Source organism: Cololabis saira, chromosome 14 (assembly GCF_033807715.1).
Source record: "Cololabis saira isolate AMF1-May2022 chromosome 14, fColSai1.1, whole genome shotgun sequence".
Classification (NCBI taxonomy): Eukaryota; Metazoa; Chordata; class Actinopteri; order Beloniformes; family Belonidae; genus Cololabis; species Cololabis saira.
This window is the reverse complement of record NC_084600.1, coordinates 23,802,613-23,825,788: the sequence shown is the minus strand read 5'-3', so window position 1 is coordinate 23,825,788 and position 23,176 is coordinate 23,802,613. Positions and strand designations below refer to the sequence as shown.

The window sequence follows — 23,176 nt, the reverse complement described above, 5'->3', positions numbered from 1 at the left end:
TTTTAGTTACATAACAGAAAATCATTGTTTTATCAAAATGATTTCTGATATACATTTTACAATTTTGGTGAACATAAATTGTCATACCAAAATAATAACTAAATAAACTAGATCAGATAGATGTAGTAGAAATGTAACTGACATGATGTTATACTGCCCGAGATCATGTCTTTCTAAGGCCTGAATGAATAAAAATTACTTTTTTGTGCTGTGGATGGAGGAGAGCACTGTTGTCAAATTGTACAATGTTAAATTCTGTCAGTTTGGTTGCTTTTGAGATATTGTGATGCATGAAAGATGTGTTTTCAATGTGATACTGGATGAAGTCCATAGCTAATGACACCATTATGGGTCGGGTAAAACAGTGGGACAATATTTTGTAATCTGAAGTCTGCTTGGTTACAATACGACTATCTCCAGAATCAGCCTCGTCACTCCAACCACATTTCAGTCACAATTTGCAGTGTGCGCTATATTTCTTCATCATGTATAAATATCCATCCATCCATCCATCCATCCATCCATCCATCCATCCATCCATCCATCCATCCATCCATCCATCCATCCATCCATCCATCCATCCATCCATCCATCCATCCATCCATCCATCCATCCATCCATCCATCCATCCGTCCGTGCAGCCTGGTGTCTGGTGTTTACGGGCTTCCTCAGCAGGAGGAGTTGTTTAACGAGGGCAGGGGGACAGTGTGGCACTAATTGCTGTGTGTGATTTATACCATGCTGGAACAGGCAGACGATGGTACTCTGAGAGCAGCTGCTTTGCCCAATATTTACTTAACCCTCCGCCGGCGGGCCTGGCACTACTTCCACTGACGATGGCTCTGTGGGGAGTCGTTTTCCCGCTTAGTGCTGTGTACAGCAGCAGGGCTGGGGCCGTGTGCGGGGACCGGTTCAAAGTGGGAGCGTATGGGAGGTAGATTGGAGCAATTAGCTGGAAGAATGCGATTGGTCTCCTGACAATTTGGCAGTCCGCGAGGAAACGTTGCCAGGTGATGCAATCAAAACCTTTTTGTAAACAAAAATATTTGTTTTTGAAGGTACCCCAATCCTTTTTTTTTTTCATAGATTAGTTTTCATATTTTGACACATATAAATACAATTACAAACAAGGGAATCTATTGACACTTTATTTCACATGAACAAAAAGGTCAGTAATGATTAGTTGCACTATGAATATACTCCTATGTTGATAATAATAATAATAATAATACATTTTATTTATATAGCGCTTTTCTGGGCACTCAAAGACGCTTTACATTAAAACAAAACACATAATACAAATTACAGTTACACAGGACAGTACAAAAGGACACAACATGAGACAGGACATTAATCACACATTAAAAGCAGTTCTGTAAAGGTGAGTTATTCTTGATTTGTAGCATGTTCACTCTTCTGTCATGAGTTAGCAGTGATGGACACGTCCATCCCACGCCCGTCTGTCTGGCTCATCCGGAGTCATAGTCTAACACATCTTGGAATTTGCATCTGCAACTCAATTTGACACACTTCTAAGAAATTAGGAGCTGAAGGTGCCAAGGAATGTTCCTCTAATATATCAGATCAAGAAATTAAATATTGTCTTAATATTCATACTCTTTTTGAGCCTAATGATTTATTTACACTTAAAAAAAGCAAAAACCTCTGATTATATTTAGTCTTTGAGGAGCACCATTCAAGAACAGGATGATAGAAGGAAAAGACGGACAAAAAAAAAGGAGGGGAGCCTGATTCTGTCTCCACAGCAACGTTGATTGATATTCTTCAGGTGGAGCAGCTGTCAGGCGGCCTGACCACTGCAAGCTAATGCGCTGCGGGGAGAGTCAGGAGGGGGAGGGAGCACAGGGAGGAAAGGGAAACACCAACAAAAAGACAAGAAATAAAGCGCTGAAAAACAAAGGGGACGAAGAAGATGAGCAGAGGAGGTGGCTGAAACTGAAATGCGATGACTCAAAGGAAGGAGCGATGAATTCTTACTGTGATTTTGGGGCATTGTGAGGAAGCTGAAGGCTACAGTGAGAAATTGATTATTTGGCAGCCAGTTGGTCCTGCCACTGAGGGGCGTGACTCCAAGACTGGAGGAGTGGAGGAGATGACCAGTGTGGAGACGACTGCTAATCTGAAACTACTGTATAGCTCCTCGTTAACAGTTCTATAAATGTTCAGTGAAGGTAAACAAGGAATTCAGGTGTAATTAAAGCCATTTTGAAATCCTAAGAAGAAGAAGATGAAGATGAAGATGAAGACGAAGACGATGAAGAAGACAAGGAAAAGAAGAAGAAGAAAATGTTTTATTTGTCCCACTACAAAAACTGCATTATTCCCACAGCAAAGTACAAGAGAAGCAACAATAGAATAACAATTTGCAACTAGATAATTCTAATTAAAATGTAGAAACTACAATAACTATAAGTATGTACAGTATATGGACATCAATAAATATGAAGATATTTGTCCAAATCCCATCCTCCTCACAGAGGATGGTGTGCATCTTTTATAATTTAAAACATAAATTAGTGAGTTGTTTATTATTTATATCTGCACTAAAAGAATAAACTACAGCGTAGCAGGTTTTTATAAACATTTGATGGTTTTTGACAACAGGTGTCCCTCTTTAATCACCAGAAACAGAATGTAAACAGGACATCCGTGAGGTGGTATCGTATGCCTAATCTGTTCCTCTTTTCTGTCTCGTTGCATATTCCTTTGGGGACTGTATACTTTCATTTTTACAGATATAGAAGAATATAATGATGTGAATATAAATTAAACTTGAAAAAGACGTGACCAGGCAGAAAAAATACTAATGTCAATTAAAGCTGCAAGCAGCGATGAACGGGCCCTTGCGCACTTGTGCACGTTCAGGCGTGCTGCAGTGGAAGCTTGTATGACTTGCATGTAGATTCTTCAGGCCTGGACATTTAGCGGATGACACCACCCACGACTCTCTATGTCAAACCATTCAAAAGTTATGGCAGAAAAAAGGAAATATCAAATATCAACCAATCAGAAGAAGGGGGGGCGCGCTTTTTGGCGTCTATCGTCGCCATGGTAACGCTTTTGACTGAGAAAAGTAATGTGCATCATCGCAGGATCGAGACGCACATTTTGACATTACGGTTCGGGCCGCATTTACTGCCAAAGAAATGGCCTAAATTGCGCCAAAATTACACAATTAATTCAAAATAGCTGACTTCCTGTTTGGTTTCGGCCATGGCGCCAAGAGACCTTTCTTTAAGTTGCGACATGACACAGGTGTGTACCGATTTTCGTGCATGTACGTCAAACCGCATTCTGGGGCTTGAGGCACAAAGTTTTCTAGGGGGCGCTGTTGAGTCATTAGGCCACGCCCATTAATGCAAACCATTAAATATCACATTTTTCGCCAGGCCTGGCTTGCATGCAAAATTTGGTGACTTTTGGGGCACGTTTGGGGGACAAAAAGGCCCTCATTTTGTCGGAAGAATAAAAATAACAAGAAAAACGAGAGAAAAAAATTCCTACAGATACAATAGGGCCTTCGCACTGTCAGTGCTCAGGCCGTAATTAATGAAGTGGGAATGGGTGACAAAAAGCAGCATTGGACTAGTTGTTGCAAATAAATATAAATATGTCCTAAACCAACTGGATTTTTTAATCTGTATAAATTAAAATACATATAAATGTGTTAATTATTAAAGTTCATGACAAAATGTCATAAAAAATTTTAAACATTTTCTGAAATCCAAATTTTTTGGGCTGTCAAAGGCTTGATAAAATGAAAACTTCTGTTATGATAGAAATAATGAGTGGTGTTAATAAATTAGAAGATTTAATCAAATACCCACAGGAGTTTTTTGCGTTGGTTTGAACCTTCTTTCAGAGTCTGACATTTTTTCGCTATTAGCCTGACTAAGCATCATGCATGAATGCCATTTTTTCAGTGTTGGAGATAAGGACTGTACTTACAGGTCATTATCAGACAGGTTAGAGGGCAACAGTATCCTGGCCCTTCATTTAATTCTGTATTTTCATATTAATAGTTTTTTTCATTCATAAACGTTCATACATAGCTTGTCAGAATAGTTTTCAACCTGTCAGGATTTCCTTTTTTAATTTAAGACTGGTTCCATAACTGTCTAAAATCAAAGTTGAATTGATTTCTAGGGCCATGCTCTCATTTCTGTGCAAAAAAGAAATTCTAGAGAGAAGTATGACTTTTGACTAATTTTCTTTTATAGACCGTTCCAGGTATTTCATTTTAAATGCCTTTCTTTTTTTCTTTCCCAAATGACATAGTTCAGCACCATGGAGAGCGCCAGTCAACATGATAATGGTTCTTTCTTTTTTTCATGACAAAAACTGATTCATCTTTATTATTCATTTATTTATATTATATATTTAACCAGGCATGAGTGTCATTGAGATTAAAATCTATTTCTTCAAGAAAGACCTGGCAAAGAAGGCAGCAGTTAGTTAAAACAACATCAGACGAAAACAGAGCAACAAACAATCAACACCATCAGAATAAATCAAATAAAACAGTTACGCCCATCGAGGGAACTCTTTTCTTTGTCCCACAAAACTGACTTGAATTCACCTAAAGTAAGAGTTCTGTCCATTTCGTGTCCGTTTGAAAATTGTTCCAGGAGGATGGGGCAACATATTTAAAAGGTTTTCTTTTTTTTTTTTTTTTTTTTTTTTTATTTCGAACATGTATAAAAAACAAGAAAAAAAAAGAATAAGTAAACAAATAAACATTTAAAAGCTTTCTTTCCAAGTTCTGTGCGAACATTTGGGACCTGCAATTGTACTGTGCTTTAGGAGTGGAGCGCATATTGGCTTTGCGTTTGGGTCATGTAGTTGCACAAATATGACGGGAGCAGTCCGAGTATGGATTTGTCCAGGAATGAAACGGAGAGCACAGTGATAAATAGAGTCCAACTCCTTCAGTAAATTATCTGAAGAGTTCATGTAGAGCAGATCACCATAATCCAACAATGGAAGGAAAGTTGCTGAAATTAAGTACTTACGTACCTGATGAGAAAAACAGGATTTGTTTCTAAAGAAGCCCTGAGTTTGAGTTTTAAGACTTTCAATGTGCAAATAGGTTCTGTTCAATAATACCTACATATTTATATGATTGGACTCTTTCAATTTCAGTCCCTTGAGTGGTTGTGATCTTACCATCACCTGTCGGTTTATAACTTTTTCAAAATTCTGTGATGAAAACAAAAAAAAATATATATAATTTTTTACAGTTTAGTTACTTCACATCCTTACATATACTGTACTGTGTAATCACATCCAGCTTGTATAATGATAATTACTTTTTTTGTTACTGTGGTGGAAATACAGTATCTGTTAACAAAGGCATAAAGTGAGTCATTCAGAATGCAGTTGTGTAGATGCACAATATTACTTTGTGCACAAAGGAGATAAACTGTACAAATCTACAGCATTGCCTCTGCTTCTCTGAAACTTCACTGAAATTTGATGAGCATTTATGCGAGCAGAAGAGCAGGAATGCCCCAGTCAGGGAGGACCTTGTACCATCTGTTAGAAGTTGATAAACCAAAACTAGATCAACAGAAAACAACTTATTTAAATAGTTACTTAAAGCTGGGTAACTGCAGTTCAACAAAACAAGTAGCCACCTCTTAGTATCCTAATGGTAGTCAGACATCAGACAATGAAAAGCAATATGCTTTTTAAAATGCCATTTAAGACTTTACTGTCCTGAATACTTAGCCTAATGTAAAATGTATTTGAAAGTGGCATTTTCCAGGATTGATCAATATACAATGGAAATGTTTATTGTGGTCGAACAAATCAGAATTCTACGTCTCTTTGGAAAAAAACTGGGCACCATGTATTCCAGACCAAAGATGAAATGTTTTTTTTTGTTTTTTTTTTTACAGCATCTGCAAACACCTGATTATGGTACAGTTCATACACTTCTGTGATTGCAGCATAGGTCAAGAAAACATATACCACCTTCATGACAAGTTATTTTTTTCAGGAATGTCCATATCTATTGTGGTATAAAAAGACAAACTCATCAAAACCTTTTCATTATCCAAATACTTACAGGATGTAACTAACTATGTACTCAATGTATTCATTCCAACTTTTGAAGATTTAGGGTTGTGGTAACATACCCATATCCCTTTATTAGCTGTAGACATAATTCTTAAACCTGAGATCAAACTGCTTTTCTTCAGCTGATATGACAGCACATGTCCATCCATCATCTTTATCATACACAGATCCTGTGTGCATTGTCTTACCACAACATCCTTCCAGTCCTCTCTTTTCCTCTCCTACATCCACCTTGATCTTTTGCCTATTACCCCCTCCTCCCGCTCACTCTTCAGTTTGCTTCCTGAATATTTAATAAGTCTGAATTACCCAGGTCCTCAACTGTAATGACGGGAAAATCAGACAATTAAAGCAGAAGGGCTCTGGTTTTAAGTCTCACCTCCCCCAGAGGAGCCAGAGATTATTTAAAGTGGCACACTGTTTGATTATCTAATCCTCCTCTTGCCCCCTCTGCTTTATTCACAGCACAGCATTGCCTGCTCCACTTGCCACCGCAAATTACCAAGAAACATCAATGAGCACTATATTTAAGCCCTTTACCATAAGCAGGAATGTGGTGCCATGAACTCTCAAGGGGACGGCACTATAGGTTAACTCTTTCACAATCAGGTTGTCCTAGTTTTTCAGGTGTTCCAGAGGATGTCATCTCCTCAGTTAGCAAATGTTATTCATTTTTATGTTTATATGGTAATAGTTGCATTAAAAAACAACAATAACAACTAGGGCTGTGCGATTAATCGATTTTAAATCTAAATCGGATTTATTAATCACAATCGATGTTAAAAAAAGGAAAATCGGAAAATCGATTTTCCTTTTTTGCAGCTGGCTGCATTACAGACAGAGCCCGTCTAGTCATCTTCGTTTGGTCAAGAAAATTGTAAATGTTGTCACTTTACTAAACTCAAGGAGGATTTACAGTATCTTTCAATTGCACTTCATTCCCAAAAGGGAAATTTGTTTGCTATTTTTCTTTAAAAATAAAGATAAAATATTTGAAACAATGTATTCCATTGTCTTTTGTAGTTTTACCAAAAAAATTGAAATCGAAATCGAAAATCGGGTTTTCAGAGAAAAAAATCTGGATTTTATTTTTGTCCAGAATTTTTGCTCAGCCCTAATAACAACTCATTACTTTGCTTTGAAAATAGTCATTTTGTGTGGACAAATAAGTTGGTGGGTGCAATCGGATACTTCTTTTCCGCTGGTGACACAAAGGCCATTTGGGCTTTTCATCTTTTATTTCAGTCCTGAGCTTTCATCAAGCAGGTATACAATCAAGCTAGAGAGAAGACATGGCAGGATCTGTCAAGATAACTTTGACCTGGTGGCCTGCTGTCTGAAGCTACAGGACTGAAAGCTGCTCTGTTCTTTGTTTCCCTTTTTTAAAACTCTAACAAAGCCTTCTTTGTTGGGGAGCAACGATAAATAAAACTGTTGTCAGCTTGAATTATTATCCATTTAGAGATTGTGATTGAGTAGATAGTTACAGCTTCCTTAATGCCAGCAAGTGCAGCGCACACACACGCTCACACATACACACACACACACACACACACAGAGGTTTTCACAGAGCGGAGATGAATATTCATGATTATACAGCTGAGGCTCAACACTGGCTCATTTAGTGTTGGCCAGAGAGAGGCCAATGATAGCATTGTAAACACACAATCATCAGGGGTTTAATAGCTTGACTGCAGTGCTAGCTAATTATGCTGCGCAGCCACGAAAGCTTTTGTGACGAGACGTCTCTTCTCAGTTTTGACTTCAGCATACAAACTTTTTTCTGAATGAAAAAAAAAAAGTATTTAGACTTCAGCCTTAAAGAATCTGAAAATAGAGATCTTTTCATCATTCCTCATCCGTCAGAGCTGCCGTTGTTAGATTCGGGATATATTTTGTTAGATTAAGCGTTGCAGACAACTACATACCCCATTGCAGCCAGTTGGGTATGTAGTTGTCTGGACAAAGGAAGAGTGCAACATATTGGACATCGTACAAATGCTTCCACTATCGCTTTTTATAGCGTGTCCAAAGAAACATCAAATATATTCACAAGTAAAACAAAACAAATCACTGTATATAGCTAAAAATACACTGGAGCTCACTAATGTGAATACCTTCTCAACATTTGCTCCACTGCGAACGCATCAAACGTCTTCTACAACCCTCTAAAGACAGACAATATCCGAAATGTGTGTGCCTTGTAACGTGACAGGGGAATGTGGGGTAACGATGTGGCCGAGCCCCTCTGGGTTTAAGCATCTCTGTTGCCTACTGATTTGAATATCATTCAACATCTATTTGCATCCAGTTTTAACAGCAGTTTATTCATCCAAGCAGAAGATGACATCTTTATCTGTGGTTGACATATGAGGCCGTGCGCCTGAGGCTAGCGCTTGTCTAGTTAATGAGCAGAGGGATGCTGCTGCTGATTAGAACCGGCAATAAAAAAAGCTCACCCCCCCAGTCTGACTCAACACGGCAGCCTCCCCCCAGAGAGTCCAGGTGTGGTGAGAATTTAAGCAGGTGCTCAGTTTATATACTGTACATCTCTTGATTGTGTTTCTCATTAGTGTGCACAGCTTTGATTGATCCAAAACATTATCAGTTTGGAAGCAATACTGCCATCGTAACTTTAGCCTAAATGGTATGATAAAATTCCTGATTAGTGGTCTCTTCCAGCTGAGTTTTGTATGGTGCAGTGTTGATTTTTGCCAACTGACACTAACAATGAAAATTAAGAACTAAATTTAGACTTTTAGTTATCACAAGAGAACTTATCACACAACTTAGACCAATAGTATTACGGGGAGTGTTATATTTCACCCAAAAGCCCTATTCCCAGGTATATGCAGTAACTAAGGTCCTGCTCATTGAAAAGTAACAACAAAGAACCTTTGGAACATTAATGTTGGGTTTCAATTACATAACAGTGTTAGTACTTTCATCTTTTTTTTTAAACCGTGCTGTCTAACTATAGTATGGTCTATTGTCCGTAGTCTGGCTCGTAGCTCCTAAATTGCTTTACTTTCTACACCAAATCTGTAGAGACAAAAAAACAAAACGTAGAGTCAGTGACTGCGTTTACATGCAGTCAATAACCCTTTTAAAACCCGAATATTGGCAATAACCCAAATTTGCACGGCCATGTAAACACCAATAACCCCTTTGAATAACCCGAATTTGCTCATATTCGGGTTTTTAAAAACCTGAATATGACCCCTGGGTTACTCCTTTTAAAACCCGAATATTCGGTCATGTAAACGCCAAACGGAATATCCCCATCAAACATGAATTTGTTTTCTGCTCATGCTCTGTTCGCAAGGAATCCTGGTCTTTTGAGTCCAAGAAGTTCTTATAAACACGGAGAAACACAAGACCATGCCACACTTTTGGAGTGAGGAGGAGACTAATCAATTCATAAATGTAATGAAGGATATGAACATTTTGTCATTTGTAGACGGTAGAAAGTACCGGGATAGCTAGATTTAAAAGAAGGTGAGCGAAAAATTGCGTGAAGCAGCATTTGTTTTGAATTTGGATACAGGAAGAAGAAGCAGAAATGACAGTAATTGCGTCATGATGTTCTCCTGGTTTGATCGAGATATCCCGAATGATTAATTACCATGTAAACAGAATATTCAGAATGTTTCAGTAACTGGAATATTAGCAATAACCCAAATTTTGACTGCATGTAAACTTAGTCAGTAAGGAAGATTTGAGTCACTCATCAACACTATGAGTTAGGTAATCACCTCTGTCACCATACTCTCCTAAATGGCAGTCAGGCTGTTCACCGCTGTGTTCCTCACCCCTACTCACTGTTCCTCTTTTTTTCTCATCCGTGGCAAATTTATCTTGTGCACAATTAAAGACGCAATAAACTTCAATCACTTTTATGGATCATAGCTGTTTTAAAGCGGAACATCCTACAGCCTGTAAACGTGTTTCCCTCCTGTTACAGCTTATACTCCCACTGCTTGTGATAATACAAGTTGACCCGTTCACCAGTGATAAGAAAAGAAGTGGAGCCACTCATTCACTTCACACAACCACCATATCACAACCAGCCGACCCCAAAGATGACATTCCTAAAAAGAGAGTCCGCTCACATATTGCATAATATAAGATGAATCAGGGAGTTGTAGTCGATGTTGCACTCGTGGCGGCTTGTTGCAGCAACATACCATGCCTTCTTTGTGTTGTGTATGTTTCCGTTGCCCTGGTAACGCTGCAGTTGTTACAACTGGTGTTAAATGGCAGTGTTTTTTGGGGGATGTAGGCGCCTGTTTTTCTGGATGTCTGCTCTCTGTGTTTTACTGTGATTATTTCCCAGGAAAGTTCAGCTGGATCGGCGTTCCGCTGTAGCGTCTCTTTTGTTTTCCAAACACAACACTTTGCATCTTTTTTTTCCATTGAAATACAGTTGTTGGCTATTTTTTCATTTTTCTATGCTGGTTTTGGATATTGTGCTGCTTGTCTGGCACTTTCTAATATCTGTGTTGAGAAATAACCATGACAACAGAAAAGTTGTTTACATTTGGGGGCAACTGGTTGTACTTTCCATAAGCCAAGTAATGTCCAGACTTAATCCAGGTTGAAGGGAAGAGTTTAAGGAAAACAGAGCCCAAGAAGGAGGGAGTTTGAACCATTTCTTCATGCACTGGTGATGTGGAACATGAGAAGATGGGTAAATAAAATGGAGAAACTTCAAGTACTAGCATGGACAGTATAAGTAATGTAATACTGATGATTAACATGGATCATATCAATACCAGATTAATCGAAGAGGATGATACATTTATTGAATGTTTAATTAAGAAATAAACCACATTCATGAGAATATATTATTCTTTTGAAGTCTGAAAGTTTCTACAAACCATTTTTAAATACAACACTACTACATAATCAACATATATTAGAAAACTGTTGAAGTCTGAATGGGTTAAAGCCTTGCCACAGCCCTTCAATCCAGTTGAGGTGTGGATGCTGGCCATTAAAACACTTTTCTTTTTTTTTCAGTCATTCTGTTGTAGATTATGGGTGTGCTTGGAATCAAAGTCTTGTTTTGGGAGCCAAGTTTCAAAGCAAGCCAAAATAATCATCCTTCCATCCTTTCAGCACCATGTTTAACAGTTACTTTGAGGTGTTTGTGCTAATATGTTGTTTTATTTTCCCCAATGTCATACTGTCCATTATGATCAAATGTCTGCACTTGTTTGTCCAAAGGATATTAATCCACCAGGCATGTAGTGTGTTCAGTGACAACGTTGCAAACTTAAGCTCTGCTATCATGTACTTTTTAGATGGAAAAGGTTTTCAAGTGGGGGGGGCGCTTCCAAACAAGCCATACTTCTACAGTCTTCTTCTAATCATAATGTTGTGAGTTTTAATATTTATCACGCTAACTGAGGCCTGCGATGGACTGGCGACCTGTCCAGGGTGACCCCTGCGTTTTGCCTAAAATTATCTGGGATAGGCTCTGGCAGACCCCTGACCCTGCAAAGGATAAAGCGGGTATAGATAATGGATGGATGGATGGATGGACGCTAACGGAGGCCTCTGATGGAGATTTTTTAGTATTTAGCAGTTTGGGTTAACCTTTGGTTAAACATGCTGGGATGTCCACTCCTGGAAAGATGGGAAATTTCCATTAATGGGGGTATATTTCTTCACGTTGGAATTAAGAAAGATTGCATTGTGTTTGGACAAATGCAGTACGGCCTCATAATCCTTCCCAAACTTTTGGATTACAACATGAATTTTTTATTTTTTTTATCATCAGTGCTATACCTCTTTGGCTTTTTGTGAACACACATGTGAATGCTTCAGACCAGTAAACTGGCAATACATGTGCCTTTATATATTGTGATCTTTTGATCATGTAAATTTCATTAACAGCATCTTCTTAGCTCCATTGTAAACAGTCGGAATAGTAATTAGAAGCTTCTGCATTTTGGTTTAGCTATTGTTAAATACATTTTTTTAATGGTGTAATATGTCACATATTGTAAAGTGCAGCTTAGCACAGCCATCTGGACATTGAAACCATGCTAAGCCAGTGTATTGTCATGGCAACCCCAGCAGCCGTCACTAGGCCTCCTATGTTCTAGGCCTCAATTTGTTTATTAGAGGGGATGCAAACATTAGTGGGGTCCCCTCTCTTTCTACGCATGCGTCTGCCAGCTTGGTCCAGAGTGGTGGTACAATGTCAATAGTATTGATTACGCATAATTGCAAACTAAGGGTCTGCTGAACTAAACGTCCCCTCCTTATTACCCAGAGAATGCTCAGGCAGTTTTGGTTCCTGGTGGCATGGGTTAATATTATCGTTCAATTTCACTTTGTTGAAAAGACAAGTCTTTAAAGTTTTTATTTTACTGTTACAGATGGAGAGATGTGATAATTCCTGAGCATTTATAGAAACATATAAGCAATATTTTTGTGCAAATTTAAATGCAGAGACACAGTCGAAACTATCAAACACAAGGGTCTGTGTTTTGCATCTGCCTCGATAAATACTTCACATTCCTAAATTTTAATTCCAAATAAAAATACCTTGCTGTTAATCAGTTTGTGGGTCTGGAGCTTTACTAGCACAGGGGGTTATTATATATTATTTTTTTATTCGCGTGACCTTGAGTAGCCAAGGTTCCAGGGACACAATGCCGCGGTTGTCTCCTGGGATCACGCTCCACTCACTGATACACTCCGAGACAGTTGCACGGTGGGGACGCTGCCAGCAGAGTGATGAGGAGGCATTTTTTTATCTGCATTGTTTAGCTGACACCATCAGTTTCCTGTAAGTGGTGTACAGAATTTTGCTGTTGATCAAATTCAATTAAAAGTTGTTCAGAAGAATCAGAGGCATATATAAATCGGACTGGAGTTAGTGGATGAGCTTGAGTAGAATCCATAGTAAAAGAAATATTGATATATTTTGGTAATTTTACATATTAAGGTTTGTCCTGCAGAAAATAAAAACACTAGAGCAGTAATGTATGCTCTCATGTCTACTACAGCAGTATTTTTATACTGGATTATATTCAGCCGTTGCTAATGCAGTAGCGTGTTTGATCTGAGAAACACCAACAGACATTTAAAACACAGAGAGAGGTGCTGGGTTCCTGTTGCGATCTGTCAGACAGACAGGGCTGACACTTTTTTTTTGATAATTGCTCTGCCAAGCCATGATCTGAATTAGCATATGAAAGTTGTGCCTTCCTCCCTTTTTTTCCTCACTGGAAGCACATAGCTGTAAGCCAATTTGTAAGTCATTTAAGATGACAGAGAGTGGTTGTATCCCAGAGGTGCTCTTTCCCTCTTGATCTTTTATTATTTTGCCTCTCTCCCTCTCTGTGTCTTCACCTCCTCCTCCCACCTCATCCTTCCTGCACTCATGTCTCAATTATAGAATACTGAAATGACTTGGCAACCCGAGCTAATTTTCTCAGTTAGAGTGCATGGGTTGGGGCAGATGGTTGCCCAGCAAGGATGGGTCAGAGTTCTCAGCTGTGTCACCACGTGTCATCGTGTCCCACCTCAATGGAAATCTTTCTAACTTAGACCTTGGTGCGGGTTAACCTTAGTGTCTTGTGATGACAAATCTAGCCCAATGGCAACCGTCCTTGATAGAAAGTGCTTCAGTAGCATTTTAACATGAGGATCATTTTCACCGTTTCTATTAAGTTATAGAAGCAATCAAGGTTTCAGTGACAAACTGCAAAGCTTCCCGGTCAACAAAGAGTCTACTTGCAGGCTCACTGTGAATTTACGGAGATTAATTGAAGCTATTGAGTGTGGATCCACAGAATGGGACTTGTGTTTGTTGCACCCATGATGCCAAAGCAAGCGGGCAGTCCAAGGAAGCAGAGATGAGAGGACTGATAGTGCCTAAGGCCACCTGGGGTGGAGTGAAGCTCTAGTTTCAGAAATATACACTCATGCACTCTCTTGTGGTCGTAAACATGAGCGAATAAATGTAGCACACACACACACACACACAGTGCAGGACCGGTGGAGGACGTCTCTCAGGCGGTGTTAGTGTGCGGTTGGTGGAGTGGGGACAGGCGTAGTGGAGCACCTTCAATCGTTATTATTGACCACAGCTCCTTGCTGCTGCATACAGCAGAAATGCATACACACTCGCCTGCATGCCCAAATGCATGTTAACACATAAACACACAAACGTTTACACAGACGAAGGCTTCCATCTACGGACATGCAGAAACGCCCTCACCCCACAAGGACGTAGCCACGCAGTCATGTCAGCCTGCAGCTCTGTGTTAGCCAATCAATGCTGCCTTTGGCACTGAGCATGAGCTGGCTTCGGGAGGAAGAAGGTCACTCAGGCTAAGAAACCAATAAGGAATTTCATTACAATGAACAGTTATTGTTACAACCCTTTGCTCTCACATTAAATGTTTTCAAATATGCATCATTGAGCAGTGTTTTCACATTTAAATGTGTACAATTGTATACATTTCTATTAGATTATCAATGATTATCATCTATAAGATTAGCAGTGTAAATGAAACGTTCTGAAGCTTTATAATGATTTACATTGTACAATGAAGGCACAGTTAAAAGAAGGGGGGAAACCTCGAAGGAAGAAACACATGTCTGTTTGCTCTTTTCCTCAGACTCTATTTGAATAAAATCACTGCAGAGCTAACACTTTTAAATTCCATATGCCGCCTAAATTTCATGATTACAGCCTGCAGCTTCATCATCATCCCAAGATACTGCATCTTCTACCTTAGCGTCCACTTCTCCATCTCTAACATGAATTATTTTTTCTCATGGAGGTGGATGCTTTACACCAGCCACAATATCCATAAACATAAAAAAATATTTTTCCCATTTTTGTCACCCAAGTCTCCTACCTAAGGTCACGTTTACAAAAACGGATATTTCCCCCTCTACTTTTTGAAAAATACCATCATTTACACAAACCTGCACAAATACGCTGTTGAGGTGCAATGAGCAGCCAAACCTACAGGGGGCAGCGTAACAAGAAGCATAAAGTCATGCTAGCCAATCGGAATCCTGGAAAAAAACATCAACAAATGACACGAGTAACTTTCAGTTACTTCCAAGATGAACGAGAGTCTTTCATTTGGAGTGCCAGAGAAGTGGAGTTACTTTTAAGTGTGACTTTAGAATATAAAACAGGTAAAATACAAGAAAATATTGACGATGGCCAAACAAATTGTAAACACAAGTCGCACACATGACGCTGGTGATGTTTCTGTCACATAATGTGACGTTCTGAAGCTTAAATCTCCGTTTCCCTCTGTTTACAAGCAAACGTGAAGACGGAGTACTTGAAAATCTCCCAAAGCTACTGGCGTCACACAATACTGCGGCGGACAGAAAACAAAAAGCAAAAGAAGACAAAGGCAAATGCGAAACCAGCAAGAGTGTTTGTAAACCGTCTTCGCCGCCTGCAATCTTATCTGAAACAGCGTGGCCTGGATTGTACATAGGAAGCATCAAAAGCTAAGCATCACAAAAACGAGCTGCTGGATGACCTCCATTGTTGCTGTTGGTAGTGTCTCTATGGTAGCTTTGCTTTTGTAGTCGTCGCACTACTGTGACGTCACGCTAGGCATCTGGTCTACTGGACCATTCTAAACCGCACTGAACCGTACCGGGCCGTACCGAACTGCTCATCGGAAATGAGTCTCTACTTTCTAACTACTGTGTTGCTCACAAAGGCATTCTCACGACCCCCCTCTGTAGGGTTGCCACCTTTCAGAAATAGAAATAAGGGACGCCCTGATTTCAGCAGCGCAGGAGCCAAAAAAAAAGCCCCAAAACTTCTAAACTGAATAAAAATGTGTTTATTTTATATGAAAAAACAAAATGCTTTGATTTAAAGTTTAAAGTGCTTTAATAGCATTGAACTTGCATGACTGTACAGACAGACAACCATACTAGCAACTGAAATAGCCTCCTATGCTATGTATGTCCATATCAGCCCAGATGTAATCTAGCCTACAGGTGAAGAATATGGTGTAAAAGTTAACTTATTTCAATAATTCAACTAGAATATGGTGTAAACGTTAATTTATTTCAATAATTCAACTAGAATATGGTGTAAAAGTTAATTTATTTCAATAATTCAACTAGAATATGGTGTAAAAGTTAATTTATTTCAATAATTCAACTAGAATATGGTGTAAAAGTTAATGAAAATACGGTACAAATCGTGTCCCGTATTAGTTCAATACGGGACTCAACATTTTTTTCTCAAATAAAGGACAATTCCGTATTTTACGGGACGGGTGGCAACCCTACCCCTCTGTGTACTGCATTTCCTGTGTCCCCCATTTCTCTCTGCCCTCTCATTCATACCTTTCTTATGATAGATAGATAGATAGATAGATAGATAGATAGATAGATAGATAGATAGATAGATAGATAGATAGATAGATAGATAGATAGATAGATAGATAGATAGATAGATAGATAGATAGATTTGATCATATTTTTCATCATCAAAACATTGCGCCTTCCACCTCTTTCCATTATTTTAAGTGTGTACTGTGTAAAGAGTCGGCACCAGCAGTCTTAATGGGTGTTAAACTGGCATGACAGGACTAAATGAGGGTAATTCAACACCCCATAAAGTGTCCATATGTCTAGCAGCACCTCCAGAATCCCCCGCCATACAGTGCCCTCATTTGATCACCATCCCAGATAGGCCTCTCCATCATTTGTGACATGAAATACTCCGGCAGCCACCGGCTACAGAACACACGCTTCTCATAAATATTGACTATCTCTGTCTGCTTCCACGTGTTTATAAGAATTAGCATTACATTAGCATGATCAGTCCCGCGCAGCCGTGCCTCATCAAAGCGCTCTGTGATCCCTGGCTCCCTGCGCTTTAGTCTAGGATGTTAAAAAAAGAGAGAGAGAACCTGTGTGAGAGAGAGACGGAGACGGAGAGTTCCCCCCAGAGAGAGAGAGAGTGCAATAGAAGAGCGATGAGCTACATGATAACGAGCTGTGTTACACTGCTACAGAACACACTCTTGTCACGGCGCCTCAGAGCTGTTCAGAGCTAAATGGGCTGCAGCAGATGTTTGGTGACTACAATCGCACAGAGCTGTGTATTTCACTTGACTTGCAAATATTTGCTAAGAGACGTCAATATTGGATTTTCTGTAATTCCTTGTTCTAGGATGTATAAGATGGTGCTTCCAGTGCATAAAACTGATATGTGTGGCATGCTCTTTCTTCTGCAACCTGTACATTTCTTTTTTTTTCTTTTAAAGGCCACCCATCTCTTTTGGTAAAATCCCCAGACAACTGATCCTGTCTTTTTTCACACAAAAACATACAGAAGCAGCATAGTTGATACAAATGTATGCCAACATTTTTCCAAGTTGCAGTGATTGGCTGTAGAGGTCTATTGTAAGTGGGTGAACCACAGTTTTTTCTGCCCTATTCTTTCCCAAGACGTTGTAGGTCTACATATGACTTTCTTTGGTCAAAATGCCATACGGTACAAAAGAGTCTTATTCAACCACATCTTCACGTGTGTCTTTATAACAGCCGATTTTAGGAGGTACTGTCTAATTCCCTTGGATGTTCCACTTTTAAAATCAGTGTTACATATTTGTGCTATGAGTTGTAATTGAGCTGCTAGTCACTTTGCATAACCAAATATGTTCTCATTAGCATAAAAAGTTGTTTTTGTTCGTTTTATGTTCCCTTCAATGACAAACTTGTTGAGTTTAATTGTTAACTAAATGGGGACTAATGCAAGATAACATGATATGGGATATGCACCATATATGCACCATATACTATAGATGTGTATATATATATATAAATATATGTGTGTGTATGTGTGTAGTGTATTTTGTTGTAGTATATTAATCGTCTTCTCTGTATCTATTTTTCCTAGTGTCACGGTTTCTCATTACATCCACGGGGGCTCTGTATATCCTGGATGTGCAAATGGAAGACGGGTTGTACAACTACAGGTGTATGACACGACATCGATACACAGGGGAGACCCGACAGAGCAACAGTGCCCGTCTCATTGTCTCAGGTAAGAACTCCAACAATATGACTAGGCCTTATTGCAAATTTGAATCTGGTATCACATCCAATTGTGGCATATAGTTTTATCTACCTTTTTATAATGTTGAAATCCTTTACTAGAAACTTGAATAAGTATTGAAAGTATACACCATGAACAGACAGGTACAGTATGCATGCAGGAGGCATGGCCATATGGTAGTAAATTTGTGCTTGTAAAAAGCATGTACTGTAGGCTAGCTGGATAAAATGAAAGATGACAGAAAAAAACACTTGAATTAAAGAGGGGATGACATGTGATAAAGGTCATCAGAGCTCAGGCAGTCTTGGGGAGGGTTTATGGACAGATATTGCCCCTCCTTTCCTTCAAATGTTTAAAGGGGCTGTCCAGACATTTCCCTTGTTTCATCAGTTTACTACTTTTCACAGAAAAAGACACTGAAAGACGCTGGCAGTTACAACAGCTTCTTTATTAAGAGATATGAATGTGGTTGGACTTTGGTTGTAGAATTGAAATACATATTCCCACACAGTTTAAACTTATAGCTGCTGGCAAAAAATAATAATATTAATGTACAGCATCCAATCAGCTGTTTTCACTTTGTAGGAAAAAAGTCAGTTGTGAAATAAAACGATTTATTTTATAACAGAACATGCTCACCTTTATAAAAAATGTTTTTCTTTATTTTGTAATTTCTTATTTGCATTTCTGTGATAAATACCTGGAAATCTGGAAACCACATCCAAATGTGAATCACAAATCTGCCTTAAGAATTTTTGTTATATGCATGTCGCAATGGAAGATACAAAGATAACAGCCGAAAGAAAACCACCACATTTGTACATGTATATTCTATCAATGGAGGATGTGAGGTTGTGTGTCAGGTAAGGAAATTATTAACTCTGTAGTAAATATGGAATATTCGTAGAGAGTTCAGACACTTTCTTCATTTCATCACTCAAAATAATGATGCATCTTCCTAGAGAGATACAACTTGTCTGCAAAAAAGACATGAGCTCAATGACACGGCCAGTAAACAGACCAGCTCTCAACATTTTTGATGAAAATATTGATTAAAAAAAAAACCTTCAGGACATGTCTCATTCCTCTAATGCATCATCGGCTACATCAGAAGTTTGGAACCTGATTTAGGAAGATTTTTCAGAAGTCTATGCCTCAAATCATTTAATCTTATGTAAAACAAGATCAGGAGGTATGTTTCCACAAAGTCTTCCTCTACTTTAGGCTCAATTTATAAAAGTGAAGCAGTATTGTGTAATAGCTGCAAAGAAAAAGTGATTTTACATTATATGCTTAAAAACTTAGCTTTGCCTACACCATCCTGTCTGCAGATCCAACCAACTCAGCGCCACACATTCTGGACAGCTTTGAGCGACGGGAAGTCATGTCGTCTCATCGAGTGGAGCTCCCCTGCAAGGCCTCTGGTCACCCCACACCCAAATACCGCTGGTTGAAGGACAACCGGCCGCTGGAGCCAGACTCGCGCTTCAGACAGAGTGTGACAGGTCTCCTGATAGAACGAGCTCATTCCAGTGACACGGGGACGTATGTGTGTGAGGTGTGGAACGGCTACGGCAATGCTGAGGTGGTTGGCAGAGTGCATGTAAAAGGTCAGTGCTCACGGGCATGTGCAAACTCATTGTGGTGGTTTTTATCAGACTTTCTTAAAGGCATAGATGTTGCGGCAGGTATTTCAGGTGCTACAGTACGTGTAGCATCCAATGTTTCACTTCCATAATTATGATATATCTACAGAAAACATCAAGACATGACATAAATGAAGTTTTACCTCCCTCACATGCAGAGTCCCTGAAGGTCACTGTGAGTCCAAGGAAGGTGAAAGGCAGCGTGGGAAGTCAGGTTTCACTTTCCTGTGGTGTATCGGGCTCTGAGGAATACCAGTTGTCTTGGTACCGCAACGGAGAGCTCATCTACCCCAGTAACAGCGTCCGCATGACCGGCCAAAACCGAGAGAATCTGGTCATGGCTGGGATGGCCAAGAGCGACGGAGGAGCCTATCAGTGTTTCGCAAGACACGGCAAGATGTCTGCCCAGGACTTTGTTCAAGTCATACTTGAAGGTCAGAATTCAGTCAGTTATATATATTTGTGTGTGTGTGTGTGTGTGTGTGTGTGTGTGTGTGTGTGTGTGTGTGTGTGTGTGTGTGTGTGTGTGTGTGTGTGTGTGTGTGTGTGTGTGTGTGTGTGTGTGTGTGTGTGTGTGTGTGTGTGTGTGTGTGTGTGTTCGCACAGGATGATGGGGGCATTTATTCTTCAGCACTGAATACTCATATAATCCTTGTGCGTTCACCCCAAAATCAGAGACTATGAGGGAAATAAAAGTAAACAAACACAACATTAAAAAGTCACTATTTAATTGACTTTTATTTTGATTTCTTCACAGAAAAATCACCAGTGTTAAAATAACACTAAAAAGAGTGGGCACATGTACACACTGTCTAGTGTTAATTTAACACTGGTGATTTTGCTGTGTTTACATGAGCGTGAACCCAAGACATTTTAGGATTTTTCTCATTATCCTCGTTTCATTTGTTTATATGTAGCCATTTTTCCATCTTAGCCCTGCAACCCTTTCCAAAAAGAGCTGGAGCAGTAAATGTTTTCGCATTTTGCAATACTGACATTGCTTCTCATGCAGTTTGAAGATATTCTGCCAATATATAAGGCAATGAAACATTTCTGGGTGTTTTGTGTTTTTTGTATCCCATTCTTCAAACGTTGTTGCATTATTGTTTTGAAAAATGCATGGATGTCCTTGGGAAAGTTATTATCTTGAAAGTAGTGTTGCTCGAACAGCCGAGTCGACTTTTCGGGATTAATGCTGCCATCACAAGTGCGTAGATGACCATTTGCTGAGGGCTGACAAAAACCTATTATGAACCCTTCCATTTTGAATTTGTTGCCTTTTTTGCCTGTGTTTGTTTTTCAAGCCTGAAATACAAAAATTGATTAAAATAATTAAATTAAGCTGACAAAAGAAAAAAAATTGAATATATCGGGTTCATGCTGTCTGCAAAAAATAAAACCACATTCTTTTAAATGGGCATTTGGTATGTTTCCCCATGTCTTTCTTATTGGGTGTTAAATTTTATGTGTGGATCCCTGAATTTAAGGTGTAAACATAAACAGTAAAATCATCTCTGTGCTATTGGCTGCAGCATTTGCCCCCCATGGCCAAACCAAAGTTTGTAGAACATCCATATATTAAATAGTGTTGTGGAAAGAGAAAGCTGTTTTTATTGGCTCTGCTCTCTCATCTTCCAGAATGGATTTTGAAAAGGTTATCTCTATAAATGTTTCCTAATCAGATGTTATGTAACTGATAAGGCCACAAAGACACAATCTACAATCTTGTGTGAATTTCATTCCTCTATCCAGATGGGACCCCCAAGATTCTGGCTTCATTCAGCGAGAAGGTCTACAACATCAATGAGTTTGTGTCGCTGTCGTGCACTGTAAAAGGAACACCGGAGCCCCGTGTGACGTGGACTCTGGACGACGAACCCGTGATTCGGGACAGCCGGCACCGCATATCCTACTACAGCAACGCAGAGGGCCACGTTGTCAGCCACCTCAACATCAGCCAGACGCAGGTTCCTGACGGAGGGGTGTACCGCTGCATCTGCAACAACTCGGCCGGGAGAGTTTCCTACCAGGCGCGAATAAACGTAAGAGGTGCTTGTCAGATCAACTCTTCCAGCACACCATCACATACACATCAACATGTCTTGAGATATTCTGTTTGAATACATTTTTAACTGGCTACCCCGAACATACCCTGTTGCCCAGATGCTGGGGTTGCAGAATGCCTGACTAAGTTTGTTAAGGGGGACTTCAGTTTTTGTCGTCAGTGGTGCCCTTTAGACCTCATGGTTGTTCTCAGCGTGAAGTGAATAAATCCACCAGTAAGAACTTCTTCAAACATTATTTGGATATTTTCTGGGGGATTTACAAGTAGCATCAGTATCTGCAGGACTATGGTAGGCTGTATTGCTGTTGTCTTGTAACAGAAAAACCATTGCAATCAAGCTTTCTGCACTTGGAGGTCAGTCATTGCTACAATTACAAGGAAAATAGCATTTTCTTGAAACTAGTTGGTTTAATTTGATTGTGTTCATTCCTGCATGTTGTGAGGCTAAATGGAGCGATCCCCTAGGCCTCAAATGCAGCCAACCAATGAAGATAAACTTCCACAGAAACCATTGCAGAGAATATGTAATGACTCTTTTTCACATCGTTGGGTCCTTAATCATGCTAAAGAGACTTGCAACCCGGGATACAAAAATTACACTACTGAGCTGAGTTCACTATGTAACCCTGCCCTTTAAAGAGACGCCTCAGTCGATTTTCCTTATAGATACTGACCTCTGGAAATGTGGTGATTATTCTACTGGTTCAAGTGATTAATATGTTTGGTAACAGATTCATCAGTGCAGAGAGGGAACATTCACTCTACCTGTCAAAGGGAGCAAGAAATAATATGCAGTGCTTTCCCAAACAGAGGGAGACACAAACCTATTGCTCAGATGAGTAAAAACTACATTTGATATAGGGCTGGGCGATATGGACCAAAAGTCATATCTCGATATTTTCTAGCTAAATGGCGATACTCGATATATATCTCGATATTTGTTCTGTGCCTTAATTGGGGTTTCCCCCAAAGCATTATAGCATAGCATCTCTGTTAGCTTCATTTTTTTCTGAGGCAAACCCTTAAAAAAACAGTCAGTTTTAATACAAAGCCTCGTGCCAAATGTCACACAGGTTCCTTTGTTAACAGAGGTCTGCACAATATCAAAATGTATAAAACAAATGAAATAAAAATAAACTGCCTGCATATAGAGAATAAAAATGCTTCTTGAATAAAATAAAACAAATATCCCTTTCCTGCATAACAATTAAATTAAAATACACTGTGCAATTAATACAATGTAGACAGTAACAGGCAGACTTTTCCACTGAGGTTGCCAGTTGT

At 39.4% G+C, this 23,176-nt stretch overlaps 1 protein-coding gene across 3 annotated transcripts in view; it reads left to right on the top strand.

Moving 5' to 3' along the window:
- Positions 1-23,176, top strand: part of dscama (Down syndrome cell adhesion molecule a) — a 106,761-nt gene that overhangs the window by 47,069 nt on the left and 36,516 nt on the right. For all 3 annotated transcript variants that reach the window (XM_061740213.1, XM_061740212.1, XM_061740211.1), the window contains exons 4-7: positions 18,023-18,169; positions 19,513-19,791; positions 19,986-20,261; positions 21,580-21,876. In XM_061740213.1, the coding sequence (XP_061596197.1) occupies positions 18,023-18,169; positions 19,513-19,791; positions 19,986-20,261; positions 21,580-21,876 (999 nt within the window). The remainder of the gene's footprint in view (positions 1-18,022; positions 18,170-19,512; positions 19,792-19,985; positions 20,262-21,579; positions 21,877-23,176) is intronic.